Source organism: Crassostrea angulata, chromosome 10, assembly GCF_025612915.1.
Source record: "Crassostrea angulata isolate pt1a10 chromosome 10, ASM2561291v2, whole genome shotgun sequence".
NCBI classification, from domain to species: domain Eukaryota; kingdom Metazoa; phylum Mollusca; class Bivalvia; order Ostreida; family Ostreidae; genus Magallana; species Magallana angulata.
In genome coordinates this window covers 14,122,862-14,140,149 of record NC_069120.1, presented here as the reverse complement: position 1 = coordinate 14,140,149, position 17,288 = coordinate 14,122,862, and the positions used below count along the sequence as shown (strand labels likewise).

General features: G+C 33.8%; 3 protein-coding genes across 3 annotated transcripts; all 3 read left to right on the top strand.

Moving 5' to 3' along the window:
* Positions 1-2,491: 2,491 nt before the first annotated feature.
* On the top strand, positions 2,492-4,974 carry LOC128164922 (transmembrane protease serine 2-like). Its single transcript, XM_052829033.1, has 6 exons — positions 2,492-2,689; positions 3,245-3,333; positions 3,509-3,801; positions 3,977-4,125; positions 4,507-4,564; positions 4,674-4,974. The coding sequence occupies exons 1-6, from the start codon at positions 2,492-2,494 to the stop codon at positions 4,805-4,807; spliced, it is 921 nt and encodes a 306-aa protein (XP_052684993.1). The 3' UTR covers positions 4,808-4,974.
* Positions 4,975-7,739: 2,765 nt separating this feature from the next.
* Positions 7,740-10,220, top strand: LOC128164921 (trypsin-1-like). Its single transcript, XM_052829031.1, has 6 exons — positions 7,740-7,937; positions 8,494-8,582; positions 8,759-9,051; positions 9,223-9,371; positions 9,753-9,810; positions 9,920-10,220. The coding sequence occupies exons 1-6, from the start codon at positions 7,740-7,742 to the stop codon at positions 10,051-10,053; spliced, it is 921 nt and encodes a 306-aa protein (XP_052684991.1). The 3' UTR covers positions 10,054-10,220.
* A 4,467-nt stretch (positions 10,221-14,687) lies between these two features.
* On the top strand, positions 14,688-17,221 carry LOC128167474 (trypsin-3-like). The gene is made up of 7 exons (XM_052833208.1): positions 14,688-14,822; positions 15,147-15,334; positions 15,526-15,614; positions 16,017-16,279; positions 16,366-16,514; positions 16,681-16,735; positions 17,041-17,221. The coding sequence occupies exons 1-7, from the start codon at positions 14,777-14,779 to the stop codon at positions 17,139-17,141; spliced, it is 891 nt and encodes a 296-aa protein (XP_052689168.1). The 5' UTR covers positions 14,688-14,776; the 3' UTR covers positions 17,142-17,221.
* The last annotated feature ends 67 nt before the right edge of the window (positions 17,222-17,288 follow it).

The window sequence follows — 17,288 nt, the reverse complement described above, 5'->3', positions numbered from 1 at the left end:
TAGTGATCAAGATACAGAAACATTTTTGGGAGTTGATTTTAATCAACTCTCCTATGCAGTTACTTTGGCAAAACCGGAACTGAAACAGTGTTTGGACCTACGCACAAATCATCACTGCTGACAAGACTTAAGTTCTTGAAAATGATAAATTCAAAGTAATGTATGCTGAAGCATTGTTTTTCAAGGAAACTTATATATAAATACCGTGAAAATAGTCAGATTTTAAATATTACGAAAATTTTTAGATAATTTTTGTAGTCGTATACATGTATTCCTACACCAGAGTGCAATACATAGTCTCGTTCAACCATCGGCTGTCTCCGTAAATCTCCGACAAGCTGAGAGTCGATTTACGAAGACAGCCGGGCGTCTGGTTGAACGAGACTAGAGTTCAATATTGCTTAGATCCATACAATGTTTAGAAATATTTCGATTACTGATACATAGTTTGATGGAATTAATTCTATCTTTTAATATTACACAACAGATTTTTATAAATGAGGTTTTCTCGAAATTCTTGTCGGAAAAGTCCGAGAATTCATATCAGTTATAAAATTGTGCGTAAATACAGCTTATGAATTACTTGCCATGCAAAATAACATATCGTTGATTTTAAAAACAATAATAATCGATAAAATCAACACCCGTCAGTACTTCAGTACTTTGATTAATAACATTATATATGTGTGTAGTTTACAGAGATCTTTTAAAGTAATCTATAAAGACATTACAGAATGTAGAAGTGTGAAATAAAAATGAAGAAAAGCAACCTGTTACAGTTATTATAGAAAACAAAAGGAGGAGATATTGAAAAAATAAAGGGAGATGACCAAAAATGGATCCCGGAAATTCAACTTTAGAATAAGGCTATAATATCAGCTTTGAAATATCATTAACGAGAATGTTGATAGAGAACGTGCATGTTACGATTCCATTGAAGGAGGCTGGATCCTGTTATCAAAAGTCTTAAAGTTTTTTCTCAAGTATTTCTTTTTAATATCTTCACCCACAGCTTAACCAGAATTCGTAACAAAAATTGAGGGTCTATGCGCTTCTTTTGGCGCTACACTGCATTAAACATGCCTTTTCTGCATTGAAAGTGTAATTTACAGATAAATCACTTTTCTTTTATTTTCTGTCGGAATGAACCATGGCATAATATACATATTTATTCTATTTGAAAAAAAGTTAAATTAAAACTATTATAAAGAAAATGTTCACAATTCTATCTCTTTATTAGTATTTTGACCTAATAAAACGCTGTTTTCGTCGATAACATTTCAGCAAGCAAAAGAATAAATTAAATTTAAACGTCTCAAACTTTTAAATCAAATTATATAACAGAACTGTCGGAAAAGTCTAAAAGGTAAATTTTGAGATATGTCATGAAATAAGCCAATTTTAGGCAAAAACTGGAGTTAATATTTTCTTTACCTTTATGAAATATAAGCTTAATATGTCAATATATTTTGTTGAAATGTTGAGATATTTTTCAAATACATTTTATCGAAATAATGAAGAAATCTCAAAGCACAGCATTTGGTCTCTTTTGGAAATTAGGAAGCTATAACTTTACAGTTTTCTGAACCGATTTAGACATGAAAAATTTCATTTTTTCTTGAAAACCAACCGCCTCAACCTTACTAATTTCTGCACATACGTGATTTTTTCTCAATTTTTTTTATTCAGTATAGTTTATTTGCCATTGTAGAACATGAATATACGAATAGAATTAATATATGATGCAAAATTTCCAGACTAGAGGTAATCCAAAAACAGAGGTTGGAAACTCTTGTTAAGCTATACATGTGTTATGCATGTAAGAAACTGTTTCAATGCCCCCCCCCCCCCCCAATGTATATCATTGATGGTTAAATACGATATCTGCTTATTTAAATGATTGAACATTCATTGTGACAGTCACGTTTAACGCTAAAAATCAATCTATGGTATTTGAGCTATCAATATTATGTTACACGCTTTTAAAGGGGCATGGTCACAATTTTTGTCAGTTTCTTTTTTTCTGTTTTTATTATTTATAATGCTAAGGAGTGCATTTCTAGAGATCAAGTGAAATTTCAGAGCCAGTTGCAGAATTAGGAGCAAGATACATGGCTCACGATTTCTTGTCATGTAAACGATGTTCGTGCCCTGTTTTTGTTTACATAGGTTCAATATACCAGTCAAAAATCGTTTTCAAGTTGAATTGTCTGTCTGCTTATTCATTTTAAGCATGGATAAACAGTTCCTAACGTTTAACACATTCATTTTAGTTCTACAACTGGAATTCTTACTTCAACATTCAAAACGTAAATAAAAGCTTTGTTAACATAGCAAAGAATTGTAAGCTCTGTAACTCGCTTATAACTCAACGAATGGCACCCAAATTTGAAATGACTATTAAAAATGCCTTAGTAAAGCATTGTAAACATTATGATTGTGGAAATAGTTTTTGACCAAAATCGTGACCATGCCCCTTTAAGATAACAAAATGGTTGGTTGTGAAACAAAATGCCGTAATGATGTAACAGAAAAATATAACACTCTCTGTACATATTTTACAACAGTATTGCCACAAACCTACAGCTCATGTGGTCACCCAGTCAAAAACCCCATCCATTACCACAGCGATCACTTCGACCGCGTGATAGGGGGTGAGGAAGCTCGCATGGGGTCCCTGCCATGGATGGTCAGTATATTGGGTAGGGGAAGGGGGGTACTATAATAATAAACTTGGCGTCAACGTAGCAACATTTTTCAAGCTTTTAGAACCATTTCAACAAGTGCTTGGACCTTGGGTAGTTGTGTCAAACAGCAATGTGACGTAGGTATGTCTATTTCATTAATGGGAATCATTAATTGCTGGCCACTCAGCAATGACTCTTTGAAATCAACACGATTTGTTTGGCTTTTGAGCTAAGAATACGCATGCCGGCCATCTGTCTATATTTCACTTGAAACCAGCGTAATTTTTTACTTGTTTGACGCAAGAAAAAGATTGTTACATCCTTCCGAAAGTCCAAGGTCTTGTTAAAATAATTCTAATTCAAAACCATGAATGAAATAGTGCATGATTGTAGGATAAAACCCCAGATTTGAGGCTGGGGATTAAAATTGAGGAAAGTTGGTGTCGGCGGGGTCTGCATGGCTTTTCAATTCGTGTTAAACTCGCTCCAAAACATCGTAATATACCCACATTAAAATTGAAAAATGATTAGAAAAAGTTCCTGTTTGGCTCTCGAAGGTGATGTTGACGGAGAATGGGGCCCAGGTTTGTGGTGGATCGGTCATAACAGACAGACTCGTGTTAACGGCAGCCCATTGCTTCGAAGAGTATGTTATTTTCAAAACATTTTGAAAAGTTAATTTGAAATTCATTACTTTTATTACTTTTAACTATACAGCATCGAATGATTACTTTTAAAATTGCATCATTACATTCCATTATTCAATAACAAATTAAAAGCTTAAATTCATTTTGAATGTGTGGTCACGTTGGGTGTTGCAGCCCAGAGAGTCTTGACCCAAGACGATGGCTTGCCTATGTCGGAAAGCATCATCTTCGATACCAGGACTTAACTGAACAGAAACACACGATAAACCAGATAATGATGCACGAGGGATACGACAAGGATACAGCCAGAAATGACATAGCGATACTCATTTTGAACGAGCGTGTGATGTTCAATAGCTTTGTCATGCCCATATGCTTACCTGGTTTCTCCCTGAGTTCTTTACTAAATCACCACTCTCATTCTAATCATGTTTATGGCATCGTGGCTGGATGGGGGGACACAAGAGGTAAAATAGAGAGAGAGAGAGAGAGAGAGAGAGAGAGAGAGAGAGAGAGAGAGAGAGAGAGAGAGAGAGAGAGAGAGATGAATATTGTTATATATATATATATATATTATAATCTTTACTTCGAAGACAAATACTAACCCATTAAACATTACTGATGATATATTTCATGGATTAGAGGATAACCCACGATTTGTATTAAACCAAGTATCACTACCAATTCTTAACGACCGAGTGTGCGGTGCCCACAACTGGTATGGGAGCGAATTTTTGCCACAGACCACTTTTTGTGCGGGGTATGAACAAGGCGGGAAAGACGCGTGTTTAGTAAGTTTTAATAAATACATGAACATGTACATCGTTTTTATTGTAAACATTGATATTTTAATTTTAAACCGAATACAGGTGAAATAAAACTAAATAACATACTAACGAGAGCACAGCCAAGCAGAGTATACCTTATATAGTAATAAACAATTAATTTTTTAAACTATTAGGTTTTTTTCTACCAACATATACTGTAAAATTTAGTTTTTCCCTGAGTCAATACATCGAGTAAAATTAACACGTTTGATAGTTTGTGTTATCCTATATTCGAACTGTCCTAGTTTTTTTTTTTTTTAATTTTGTCACACATCAATAAAATGCGTATTTATTCATTGTATGAAATCTGCATGCACATATATATTTTGAATTTTACAAATATAGGGTGATAGTGGAGGTCCGTTTATAATAAAAAACCACAACGGATTATGGGTACAAGTCGGTAAGTAAACTAAATATCAAAATGGTTCCCAACATTTAGTTCATATTTGTATACATGTCCGTCCTGGGCGTTATTGCAAGATCTACATGTAACTTCCTGTAACTTCCAGGTATCACGAGCTGGGGGTACGATTGCGCTCAGCCTCGGGCTCCCGGAATCTACACTGACGTCACAATGTACATGCCGTGGATCACACAGAAAGCACAGAAGTTTAATATATACATTCCATATTTGGCTACTTGATACTTCAAGTTTTTGTTTGCTTTTTTCAAAGAATCTCTTAAAATCGGTTTTCTTGTATAGTACGAAATGACTTTTCCAAATGAACTTAAAAATATAAAGAAACTGTGCAAGTTTGGAAAATGTGCATCATGATATTGCGCTATTTAAATGAAAACAGCAGATATAGATTACAGTTTTTGTGTTATAATCTGATATTTCTCTTTTCTACATGATCAGTATTATGTTTAAATGTATAATGTAATCGTCACAGTGTGGTGCATTAAATAATATCTATTTATTTAAAAAAAAAAACAATACTCAAATTTGTTCTTTACTCCTATCAAATTTAAGTTAATAGTTAGTTTAAGATGTATTTTATTCATGATATAAACATTAGTATATAAAGAAAATATGGATTAATTAAACAGCAGGCAAAGTAGCCTGTAATAGTTCTTTCCATTAGTGATCAAGATACAGAAACATTTTTGGGAGTTGATTTTAATCAACTCTCCTATGCAGTTACTTTGGCAAAACCGGAACTGAAACAGTGTTTGGACCTACGCACAAATCATCACTGCTGACAAGACTTAAGTTCTTGAAAATGATAAATTCAAAGTAATGTATGCTGAAGCATTGTTTTTCAAGGAAACTTATATATAAATACCGTGAAAATAGTCAGATTTTAAATATTACGAAAATTTTTAGATAATTTTTGTAGTCGTATACATGTATTCCTACACCAGAGTGCAATACATAGTCTCGTTCAACCATCGGCTGTCTCCGTAAATCTCCGACAAGCTGAGAGTCGATTTACGAAGACAGCCGGGCGTCTGGTTGAACGAGACTAGAGTTCAATATTGCTTAGATCCATACAATGTTTAGAAATATTTCGATTACTGATACATAGTTTGATGGAATTAATTCTATCTTTTAATATTACACAACAGATTTTTATAAATGAGGTTTTCTCGAAATTCTTGTCGGAAAAGTCCGAGAATTCATATCAGTTATAAAATTGTGCGTAAATACAGCTTATGAATTACTTGCCATGCAAAATAACATATCGTTGATTTTAAAAACAATAATAATCGATAAAATCAACACCCGTCAGTACTTCAGTACTTTGATTAATAACATTATATATGTGTGTAGTTTACAGAGATCTTTTAAAGTAATCTATAAAGACATTACAGAATGTAGAAGTGTGAAATAAAAATGAAGAAAAGCAACCTGTTACAGTTATTATAGAAAACAAAAGGAGGAGATATTGAAAAAATAAAGGGAGATGACCAAAAATGGATCCCGGAAATTCAACTTTAGAATAAGGCTATAATATCAGCTTTGAAATATCATTAACGAGAATGTTGATAGAGAACGTGCATGTTACGATTCCATTGAAGGAGGCTGGATCCTGTTATCAAAAGTCTTAAAGTTTTTTCTCAAGTATTTCTTTTTAATATCTTCACCCACAGCTTAACCAGAATTCGTAACAAAAATTGAGGGTCTATGCGCTTCTTTTGGCGCTACACTGCATTAAACATGCCTTTTCTGCATTGAAAGTGTAATTTACAGATAAATCACTTTTCTTTTATTTTCTGTCGGAATGAACCATGGCATAATATACATATTTATTCTATTTGAAAAAAAGTTAAATTAAAACTATTATAAAGAAAATGTTCACAATTCTATCTCTTTATTAGTATTTTGACCTAATAAAACGCTGTTTTCGTCGATAACATTTCAGCAAGCAAAAGAATAAATTAAATTTAAACGTCTCAAACTTTTAAATCAAATTATATAACAGAACTGTCGGAAAAGTCTAAAAGGTAAATTTTGAGATATGTCATGAAATAAGCCAATTTTAGGCAAAAACTGGAGTTAATATTTTCTTTACCTTTATGAAATATAAGCTTAATATGTCAATATATTTTGTTGAAATGTTGAGATATTTTTCAAATACATTTTATCGAAATAATGAAGAAATCTCAAAGCACAGCATTTGGTCTCTTTTGGAAATTAGGAAGCTATAACTTTACAGTTTTCTGAACCGATTTAGACATGAAAAATTTCATTTTTTCTTGAAAACCAACCGCCTCAACCTTACTAATTTCTGCACATACGTGATTTTTTCTCAATTTTTTTTATTCAGTATAGTTTATTTGCCATTGTAGAACATGAATATACGAATAGAATTAATATATGATGCAAAATTTCCAGACTAGAGGTAATCCAAAAACAGAGGTTGGAAACTCTTGTTAAGCTATACATGTGTTATGCATGTAAGAAACTGTTTCAATGCCCCCCCCCCCCCCCCCAATGTATATCATTGATGGTTAAATACGATATCTGCTTATTTAAATGATTGAACATTCATTGTGACAGTCACGTTTAACGCTAAAAATCAATCTATGGTATTTGAGCTATCAATATTATGTTACACGCTTTTAAAGGGGCATGGTCACAATTTTTGTCAGTTTCTTTTTTTCTGTTTTTATTATTTATAATGCTAAGGAGTGCATTTCTAGAGATCAAGTGAAATTTCAGAGCCAGTTGCAGAATTAGGAGCAAGATACATGGCTCACGATTTCTTGTCATGTAAACGATGTTCGTGCCCTGTTTTTGTTTACATAGGTTCAATATACCAGTCAAAAATCGTTTTCAAGTTGAATTGTCTGTCTGCTTATTCATTTTAAGCATGGATAAACAGTTCCTAACGTTTAACACATTCATTTTAGTTCTACAACTGGAATTCTTACTTCAACATTCAAAACGTAAATAAAAGCTTTGTTAACATAGCAAAGAATTGTAAGCTCTGTAACTCGCTTATAACTCAACGAATGGCACCCAAATTTGAAATGACTATTAAAAATGCCTTAGTAAAGCATTGTAAACATTATGATTGTGGAAATAGTTTTTGACCAAAATCGTGACCATGCCCCTTTAAGATAACAAAATGGTTGGTTGTGAAACAAAATGCCGTAATGATGTAACAGAAAAATATAACACTCTCTGTACATATTTTACAACAGTATTGCCACAAACCTACAGCTCATGTGGTCACCCAGTCAAAAACCCCATCCATTACCACAGCGATCACTTCGACCGCGTGATAGGGGGTGAGGAAGCTCGCATGGGGTCCCTGCCATGGATGGTCAGTATATTGGGTAGGGGAAGGGGGGTACTATAATAATAAACTTGGCGTCAACGTAGCAACATTTTTCAAGCTTTTAGAACCATTTCAACAAGTGCTTGGACCTTGGGTAGTTGTGTCAAACAGCAATGTGACGTAGGTATGTCTATTTCATTAATGGGAATCATTAATTGCTGGCCACTCAGCAATGACTCTTTGAAATCAACACGATTTGTTTGGCTTTTGAGCTAAGAATACGCATGCCGGCCATCTGTCTATATTTCACTTGAAACCAGCGTAATTTTTTACTTGTTTGACGCAAGAAAAAGATTGTTACATCCTTCCGAAAGTCCAAGGTCTTGTTAAAATAATTCTAATTCAAAACCATGAATGAAATAGTGCATGATTGTAGGATAAAACCCCAGATTTGAGGCTGGGGATTAAAATTGAGGAAAGTTGGTGTCGGCGGGGTCTGCATGGCTTTTCAATTCGTGTTAAACTCGCTCCAAAACATCGTAATATACCCACATTAAAATTGAAAAAATGATTAGAAAAAGTTCCTGTTTGGCTCTCGAAGGTGATGTTGACGGAGAATGGGGCCCAGGTTTGTGGTGGATCGGTCATAACAGACAGACTCGTGTTAACGGCAGCCCATTGCTTCGAAGAGTATGTTATTTTCAAAACATTTTGAAAAGTTAATTTGAAATTCATTACTTTTTATTACTTTTAACTATACAGCATCGAATGATTACTTTTAAAATTGCATCATTACATTCCATTATTCAATAACAAATTAAAAGCTTAAATTCATTTTGAATGTGTGGTCACGTTGGGTGTTGCAGCCCAGAGAGTCTTGACCCAAGACGATGGCTTGCCTATGTCGGAAAGCATCATCTTCGATACCAGGACTTATCTGAACAGAAACACACGATAAACCAGATAATGATGCACGAGGGATACGACAAGGATACAGCCAGAAATGACATAGCGATACTCATTTTGAACGAGCGTGTGATGTTCAATAGCTTTGTCATGCCCATATGCTTACCTGGTTTCTCCCTGAGTTCTTTACTAAATCACCACTCTCATTCTAATCATGTTTATGGCATCGTGGCTGGATGGGGGGACACAAGAGGTAAAATAGAGAGAGAGAGAGAGAGAGAGAGAGAGAGAGAGAGAGAGAGAGAGAGAGAGAGAGAGAGAGAGAGATGAATATTGTTATATATATATATATATATTATAATCTTTACTTCGAAGACAAATACTAACCCATTAAACATTACTGATGATATATTTCATGGATTAGAGGATAACCCACGATTTGTATTAAACCAAGTATCACTACCAATTCTTAACGACCGAGTGTGCGGTGCCCACAACTGGTATGGGAGCGAATTTTTGCCACAGACCACTTTTTGTGCGGGGTATGAACAAGGCGGGAAAGACGCGTGTTTAGTAAGTTTTAATAAATACATGAACATGTACATCGTTTTTATTGTAAACATTGATATTTTAATTTTAAACCGAATACAGGTGAAATAAAACTAAATAACATACTAACGAGAGCACAGCCAAGCAGAGTATACCTTATATAGTAATAAACAATTAATTTTTTAAACTATTAGGTTTTTTTCTACCAACATATACTGTAAAATTTAGTTTTTCCCTGAGTCAATACATCGAGTAAAATTAACACGTTTGATAGTTTGTGTTATCCTATATTCGAACTGTCCTAGTTTTTTTTTTTTTTAATTTTGTCACACATCAATAAAATGCGTATTTATTCATTGTATGAAATCTGCATGCACATATATATTTTGAATTTTACAAATATAGGGTGATAGTGGAGGTCCGTTTATAATAAAAAACCACAACGGATTATGGGTACAAGTCGGTAAGTAAACTAAATATCAAAATGGTTCCCAACATTTAGTTCATATTTGTATACATGTCCGTCCTGGGCGTTATTGCAAGATCTACATGTAACTTCCTGTAACTTCCAGGTATCACGAGCTGGGGGTACGATTGCGCTCAGCCTCGGGCTCCCGGAATCTACACTGACGTCACAATGTACATGCCGTGGATCACACAGAAAGCACAGAAGTTTAATATATACATTCCATATTTGGCTACTTGATACTTCAAGTTTTTGTTTGCTTTTTTCAAAGAATCTCTTAAAATCGGTTTTCTTGTATAGTACGAAATGACTTTTCCAAATGAACTTAAAAATATAAAGAAACTGTGCAAGTTTGGAAAATGTGCATCATGATATTGCGCTATTTAAATGAAAACAGCAGATATAGATTACAGTTTTTGTGTTATAATCTGATATTTCTCTTTTCTACATGATCAGTATTATGTTTAAATGTATAATGTAATCGTCACAGTGTGGTGCATTAAATAATATCTATTTATTTAAAAAAAAAAACAATACTCAAATTTGTTCTTTACTCCTATCAAATTTAAGTTAATAGTTAGTTTAAGATGTATTTTATTCATGATATAAACATTAGTATATAAAGAAAATATGGATTAATTAAACAGCAGGCAAAGTAGCCTGTAATAGTTCTTTCCATTAGTGATCAAGATACAGAAACATTTTTGGGAGTTGATTTTAATCAACTCTCCTATGCAGTTACTTTGGCAAAACCGGAACTGAAACAGTGTTTGGACCTACGCACAAATCATCACTGCTGACAAGACTTAAGTTCTTGAAAATGATAAATTCAAAGTAATGTATGCTGAAGCATTGTTTTTCAAGGAAACTTATATATAAATACCGTGAAAATAGTCAGATTTTAAATATTACGAAAATTTTTAGATAATTTTTGTAGTCGTATACATGTATTCCTACACCAGAGTGCAATACATAGTCTCGTTCAACCATCGGCTGTCTCCGTAAATCTCCGACAAGCTGAGAGTCGATTTACGAAGACAGCCGGGCGTCTGGTTGAACGAGACTAGAGTTCAATATTGCTTAGATCCATACAATGTTTAGAAATATTTCGATTACTGATACATAGTTTGATGGAATTAATTCTATCTTTTAATATTACACAACAGATTTTTATAAATGAGGTTTTCTCGAAATTCTTGTCGGAAAAGTCCGAGAATTCATATCAGTTATAAAATTGTGCGTAAATACAGCTTATGAATTACTTGCCATGCAAAATAACATATCGTTGATTTTAAAAACAATAATAATCGATAAAATCAACACCCGTCAGTACTTCAGTACTTTGATTAATAACATTATATATGTGTGTAGTTTACAGAGATCTTTTAAAGTAATCTATAAAGACATTACAGAATGTAGAAGTGTGAAATAAAAATGAAGAAAAGCAACCTGTTACAGTTATTATAGAAAACAAAAGGAGGAGATATTGAAAAAATAAAGGGAGATGACCAAAAATGGATCCCGGAAATTCAACTTTAGAATAAGGCTATAATATCAGCTTTGAAATATCATTAACGAGAATGTTGATAGAGAACGTGCATGTTACGATTCCATTGAAGGAGGCTGGATCCTGTTATCAAAAGTCTTAAAGTTTTTTCTCAAGTATTTCTTTTTAATATCTTCACCCACAGCTTAACCAGAATTCGTAACAAAAATTGAGGGTCTATGCGCTTCTTTTGGCGCTACACTGCATTAAACATGCCTTTTCTGCATTGAAAGTGTAATTTACAGATAAATCACTTTTCTTTTATTTTCTGTCGGAATGAACCATGGCATAATATACATATTTATTCTATTTGAAAAAAAGTTAAATTAAAACTATTATAAAGAAAATGTTCACAATTCTATCTCTTTATTAGTATTTTGACCTAATAAAACGCTGTTTTCGTCGATAACATTTCAGCAAGCAAAAGAATAAATTAAATTTAAACGTCTCAAACTTTTAAATCAAATTATATAACAGAACTGTCGGAAAAGTCTAAAAGGTAAATTTTGAGATATGTCATGAAATAAGCCAATTTTAGGCAAAAACTGGAGTTAATATTTTCTTTACCTTTATGAAATATAAGCTTAATATGTCAATATATTTTGTTGAAATGTTGAGATATTTTTCAAATACATTTTATCGAAATAATGAAGAAATCTCAAAGCACAGCATTTGGTCTCTTTTGGAAATTAGGAAGCTATAACTTTACAGTTTTCTGAACCGATTTAGACATGAAAAATTTCATTTTTTCTTGAAAACCAACCGCCTCAACCTTACTAATTTCTGCACATACGTGATTTTTTCTCAATTTTTTTTATTCAGTATAGTTTATTTGCCATTGTAGAACATGAATATACGAATAGAATTAATATATGATGCAAAATTTCCAGACTAGAGGTAATCCAAAAACAGAGGTTGGAAACTCTTGTTAAGCTATACATGTGTTATGCATGTAAGAAACTGTTTCAATGCCCCCCCCCCCCCCCCCCCCCCCCCATTTAACTTTAAACTCGAATTCAAATGATTATGTATTGCACGTCCTAATCGAAATACCATTGGTGACATATCAATGGTGAAATGCAAAATTACGAATTTACGTTAATTTCTATATGAATGGTTTGCGTGTTATAACACCAAACTATGCCGGTTGTTGACCTAGACCTACAGATACATCATAAGGGTCGTCTGTAGAAGAAAAACATGCATATGAATGAAGGTTTTGGACGATCCCGAAAAAAATTTGTTTAGATAATGAAACAAAGATTGCTTCGGGGGACAGACATACGGGTAGAGAAAGACTCTCACCTCTTATTGTCTTATTGTTTGTGTCACGTCACAGTTTTGTTTGTCAAAGAAAGTGCAATTTAGGGTATATTGGTCAGTAAACAGCAATTGTAACGTACATTTAAAGCAATATGGGCTGCATTTTTCATGTTGAATTTTTTTTACTAAATGTTCTTTTCTACTTAAATGAGAAATATATCATGGTTTTTAAATTTCTGTTAGCCATATTTTTGTGAAAAACGCCGTTAAAAAGCCTTTTTTGGAGCAAAATTGAATTATTGTCGTCCTGTACAAAAATTGATTTGCTGTATATTCCTTAGAAAAGAAATTTTTCCTTTGACAGAAATTAATGATTTTTTTCAAACCTTATTTATCATAAAAGTTTAAGTTACATGCAGACTTATCATACTAGAGGGTTTTTGCAGCAAAATAAAATTCTAAAAAATACAGCTCATATTGCTTTAAGACCACAACAATTATTGCTTTTATTTGCAGGATCCTCAGCAACGTTCGATAACTCTAAATTATCCTGATTTTTTTTATTCGTACCATGAATTAATTTGCCTTTTATATAGACAAATTTATTACAATGGTAAATTATTACGCAAAGCCATTCAACGAACTGCTTGGCTTAGTGGTTCTAAGGAGAGCTACTTCCTAGAGGTAAACGGATGGTTTCCTTTTTTTTCTAATTTGATCTCAAATTGACGTATACGTTTTTTAATCCATTATATTCATCGTGGCCAAATTGCGATATCTTCGTTAAATGCATGGATACCTTGAAGAGACAGGACAGCTGAAAACACATGTGTGAATAACTTCAGATTTATACATTGTATCGTTAGGAAATAAGAAATAATGTTGATTGTAATAGTTGAAATACATAAAAATCCCTTTCACATACCTAATTTACGTAATTATGAGCTTCCGGAAATTTAAAGGTCGTACAAACCGGAATAATCTTATATCGTTTATTTGTACCACGTGGACTTTGATTGACAGTAATTGACACGTGCTGAAAACAACAAGATATTCGCCCAACTACGGTCATCATGGTAAACGAGGTTGAAAGGACTCTCTAAACGGAACACATCATCACTTTCTTGATAATTTATTGATGGTTTACCAATTTCGGTTCAGACATAAATATGTCAAATAACCCCTCAAGGGGCCTCATTTACAAAAATGAATATAGGTTGTAGCAACTCCTATGATAAGCACACAAAAACATGCTTACAAATTAATAATTGTGGTTATTTTAAAAACTTTGAACAATTATTACCTGGGAGAAGTACTGAAATGACATATTTTTATCAACAAACATGTCCAGGAGAATCTTCGCGAGCCCTGCATATGTTTTGTTTACAGTAAATACGCATGCGTATTAGTATAGAAGGCTGAACCCCGTAACACGTTGCAATGTAATTATGTATAGCTTATACGTAATTATTAATTTTAATGAAATTATTAGATTTATTTCATGGAGAACTTTGTAATTTTCTGAAAGTTTATACATTCATGAGTAGTACAAAAATACGTACCGAACCCGATCGGAAAATTTTTTCAAGTCGGTTTTTTGATAAGATGCGCCGTACTGTCTCTTTAAAAATAGTCTTGTTGTTTTATTTCATTTATAAAGTTTGAAGGATAAATAACATTTTTATGATTAAAAATATTTGAGGCTGAGGATCGTAGAACCTTAAGGTATGCATTTTGGGGAACAAAATCAGACTTTCTTTATTGACCCTGTCATCTTTAATTAGCCAGTGTGTGGTACAGTCATACTAGTCTGCGAACACCTATTGTAATGTGAGACGACCACAGTTGTTTTCCGTTGAATAACCGGACCACGAATCTGGAATGACGATTGCTTCTCTAATCCAACAAAACTCGCCCGAGCCATGCCTGGGGATCAGTCCGCTCCACCATGTTAAAGGTAACAGTAGTCCTCGCCGTTCTCTGTCTTGCTTATGGTAAGAACAACCCGTTAATAGATTTAAAATAGTATTAAAAATTCATTATAGTAGTTTAGCGCGTGTATGATGTATCTATAAAAAAAACTCTCTTTCGCCGTACTTGTAAACGAATGTTAGAAGTAAAAAGCATCATGCCTGGGGATCAGTCCGCTCCACCATGTTAAAGGTAACAGTAGTCCTCGCCGTTCTCTGTCTTGCTTATGGTAAGAACAACCCGTTAAAAGATTTAAAATAGTATTAAAAATTCATTATAGTAGTTTAGCGCGTGTATGATGTATCTATAAAAAAAACTCTCTTTCGCCGTACTTGTAAACGAATGTTAGAAGTAAAAAGCATTAATTAGATTGAAGTGTATTGTAAGAGGACCGCAGTTGTTCCTTATTTGAGTTTGAGACATCATCAAACGAGCATTTGTCAATGAAAGTAACCCCGAAACAATAAAACTATTTTATGACTGCCTGTCACTAAAAATAAAATAATGAGTACTAGTTAATTTACAATGTATAGTTATTTATTTCCGCTTTTAGCCAAGCCAAGTCACAGAAAGCCCCACGCAGGGAATGGGCACCACACCCATACCCAGGTAGCTCAGACAGACCTCACGGCCGTACTGCAGTCAATCAATCAGGCAGGGTGCGGCGGAAGTCGCATCAGTCCGTCAGTGTCCTACATCGTGGGTGGATCCGAGGCTCGGGCAAACAGCTGGCCGTGGATGGTATGTCTGTGAAATCGACAAAGAATTTTATAACGCGAACAAAAACCTTGTTTTTATACTATATATATATATATATATATATATATATATATATATATATATATATATATATATATATATATATATATATATATATATATATCTCTGCTTAAAAAAACGAAAATAGTACGTAAGTTTTTGTTGTTGATTAGGCCTCTTTGGAGTATAATGGTATGCACGTCTGTGGCGGAAGTTTAGTTTCTGACAGATATGTCATCACCGCAGCTCACTGCGTTGAAGGGTATGATTTTATGATATATGAGTTCATTTATAAGGTAATCTATTTGACTTCCAGTCTAGCTCTTGTAGTTACTGAAAGCACGAGAATTTGTTACAAACCAAATAGGCATAAAAGAAGTTAGTAGATCTTGTTCATTCAGCAAGTGCTTGAAAATAAAAGTTGCAGGTGAAGTCATTCGTTTAAAATTTTGGTAGCGAGTCGTTCAACAGATACTCGAATCAAAGTTCATGTTGCAGGTCGTTTGGATGGTTTAAAACGTATTTTAACGATAAAAATCTTTCAGTGTTTAATGACCATCAATATTGAAAGTTTAACAATATACAATCAAACAATCAAATGATAGATGTAATGAATGTACCTAAGAATACTTTTCGTATCAAATTGTCTTTCTTTTTCTGACAGTGCTATGGCTACAGCTTCAAGATGGCGTGTTCGATTGGGAAAACATGACAGATCAAGAACTGAATCCACAGAACAGAATCTCTTTGTCAGAAGAATTATCAGTCATGGTAGCTACAGCAGCTCCAAAATCAGCAATGACATTGCTTTAATGGAGCTGAGCTCCACTGCAACTATTAATGATTACGTTAGCCCTGTTTGTGTTGCCGAGCTTGATGTTGCCGCTGGAACAAACTGTATCACTACAGGCTGGGGGGACACTCAAGGTAACAACACTCTCTCTCTCTCTCTCTCTCTCTCTCTCTATCTCTCTCTCTCTCTCTCTCTCTGTATAAATCTGCCTTCTTTTCAGGCACTGGATCAAACTCTGTTCTGAGACAAGTGACCGTCCCATTGATTGATCAAGCCACCTGCGCCAGCCGTGACTACTACGGTAGATACATGGACACCACAACCATGATCTGTGCTGGGTATGAACAGGGGGGAAAGGACTCTTGTCAGGTATTTAACCTTCTTTATAGTGTAAGAGCAAGACCTTCAAAATATATCACAAAATGATATTTGCCGTTCTATTTGTTCCTTTTACTTGTACATGTATCATAAATAACACTGGCCATGTACAGGATATATATATTGTTTATCTTTCTCGTTTCGACCATTTTCACAGGGTGACAGTGGTGGACCATTGGTCTGTAGCTCTCAGGGAGTGTGGCATTTGACAGGTGGGTAATTCTCCTAAAATTTGTTGGAAAAATACCATATGCATCGTTACACCGATATACAAATTTATTATATTCTAAATGTATATGTTGAAGTTTGGAAAGTTTAAGAGATTTGACCGTGATTTGAATGTTATCTTAAACACATCAGTATTGTAAACGAAACATGAATTTTGTAAAAAATTAATTTGCAATGTTTTAAAACTTTAATACATATAGTATTCAGTTTTAACACCGTCGTTCACCATCGGGAAGTTGAATCAAGTTAAAAATTATCATGAACAACCCTTCATTACTTTCTGTCATAGGAGTCACAAGCTGGGGCTTTGGCTGTGCTGAGGCCTTTAAGCCTGGTGTCTACACGAGAGTTGTTAACTATGTCAGCTGGCTTGGAGCCAATATGGCCTGACCGTCCAAAATCGCTGTATCCCCGGTGAATTTACAGTTTATTTTTCTATAATATAAAAAAATTGTACCAACAAAACTAAATATATAGGTTGTTTGTACATAATTTTAGTCAAATCAAGTGAATTAACTCCCCTTAGCAGATTTTTAA

Excerpts from the sequence above, each read along its gene's own strand:
- LOC128164922 (XM_052829033.1), top strand. The coding sequence starts at position 2,492 with ATGGTTGGTTGTGAAACAAAATGCCGTAATGATGTAACAGAAAAATAT. Across the intron at positions 2,690-3,244 it reads TGGGGTCCCTGCCATGGATG|GTGATGTTGACGGAGAATGG; the intron begins GTCAGTATATTG and ends TGGCTCTCGAAG. Across the intron at positions 3,802-3,976 it reads TGGATGGGGGGACACAAGAG|AGGATAACCCACGATTTGTA; the intron begins GTAAAATAGAGA and ends TTCATGGATTAG.
- LOC128164921 (XM_052829031.1), top strand. The coding sequence starts at position 7,740 with ATGGTTGGTTGTGAAACAAAATGCCGTAATGATGTAACAGAAAAATAT. Across the intron at positions 7,938-8,493 it reads TGGGGTCCCTGCCATGGATG|GTGATGTTGACGGAGAATGG; the intron begins GTCAGTATATTG and ends TGGCTCTCGAAG. Across the intron at positions 9,811-9,919 it reads CGGATTATGGGTACAAGTCG|GTATCACGAGCTGGGGGTAC; the intron begins GTAAGTAAACTA and ends TGTAACTTCCAG.
- LOC128167474 (XM_052833208.1), top strand. The coding sequence starts at position 14,777 with ATGTTAAAGGTAACAGTAGTCCTCGCCGTTCTCTGTCTTGCTTATG. Across the intron at positions 14,823-15,146 it reads CGTTCTCTGTCTTGCTTATG|CCAAGCCAAGTCACAGAAAG; the intron begins GTAAGAACAACC and ends TTCCGCTTTTAG. Across the intron at positions 15,335-15,525 it reads CAAACAGCTGGCCGTGGATG|GCCTCTTTGGAGTATAATGG; the intron begins GTATGTCTGTGA and ends GTTGTTGATTAG.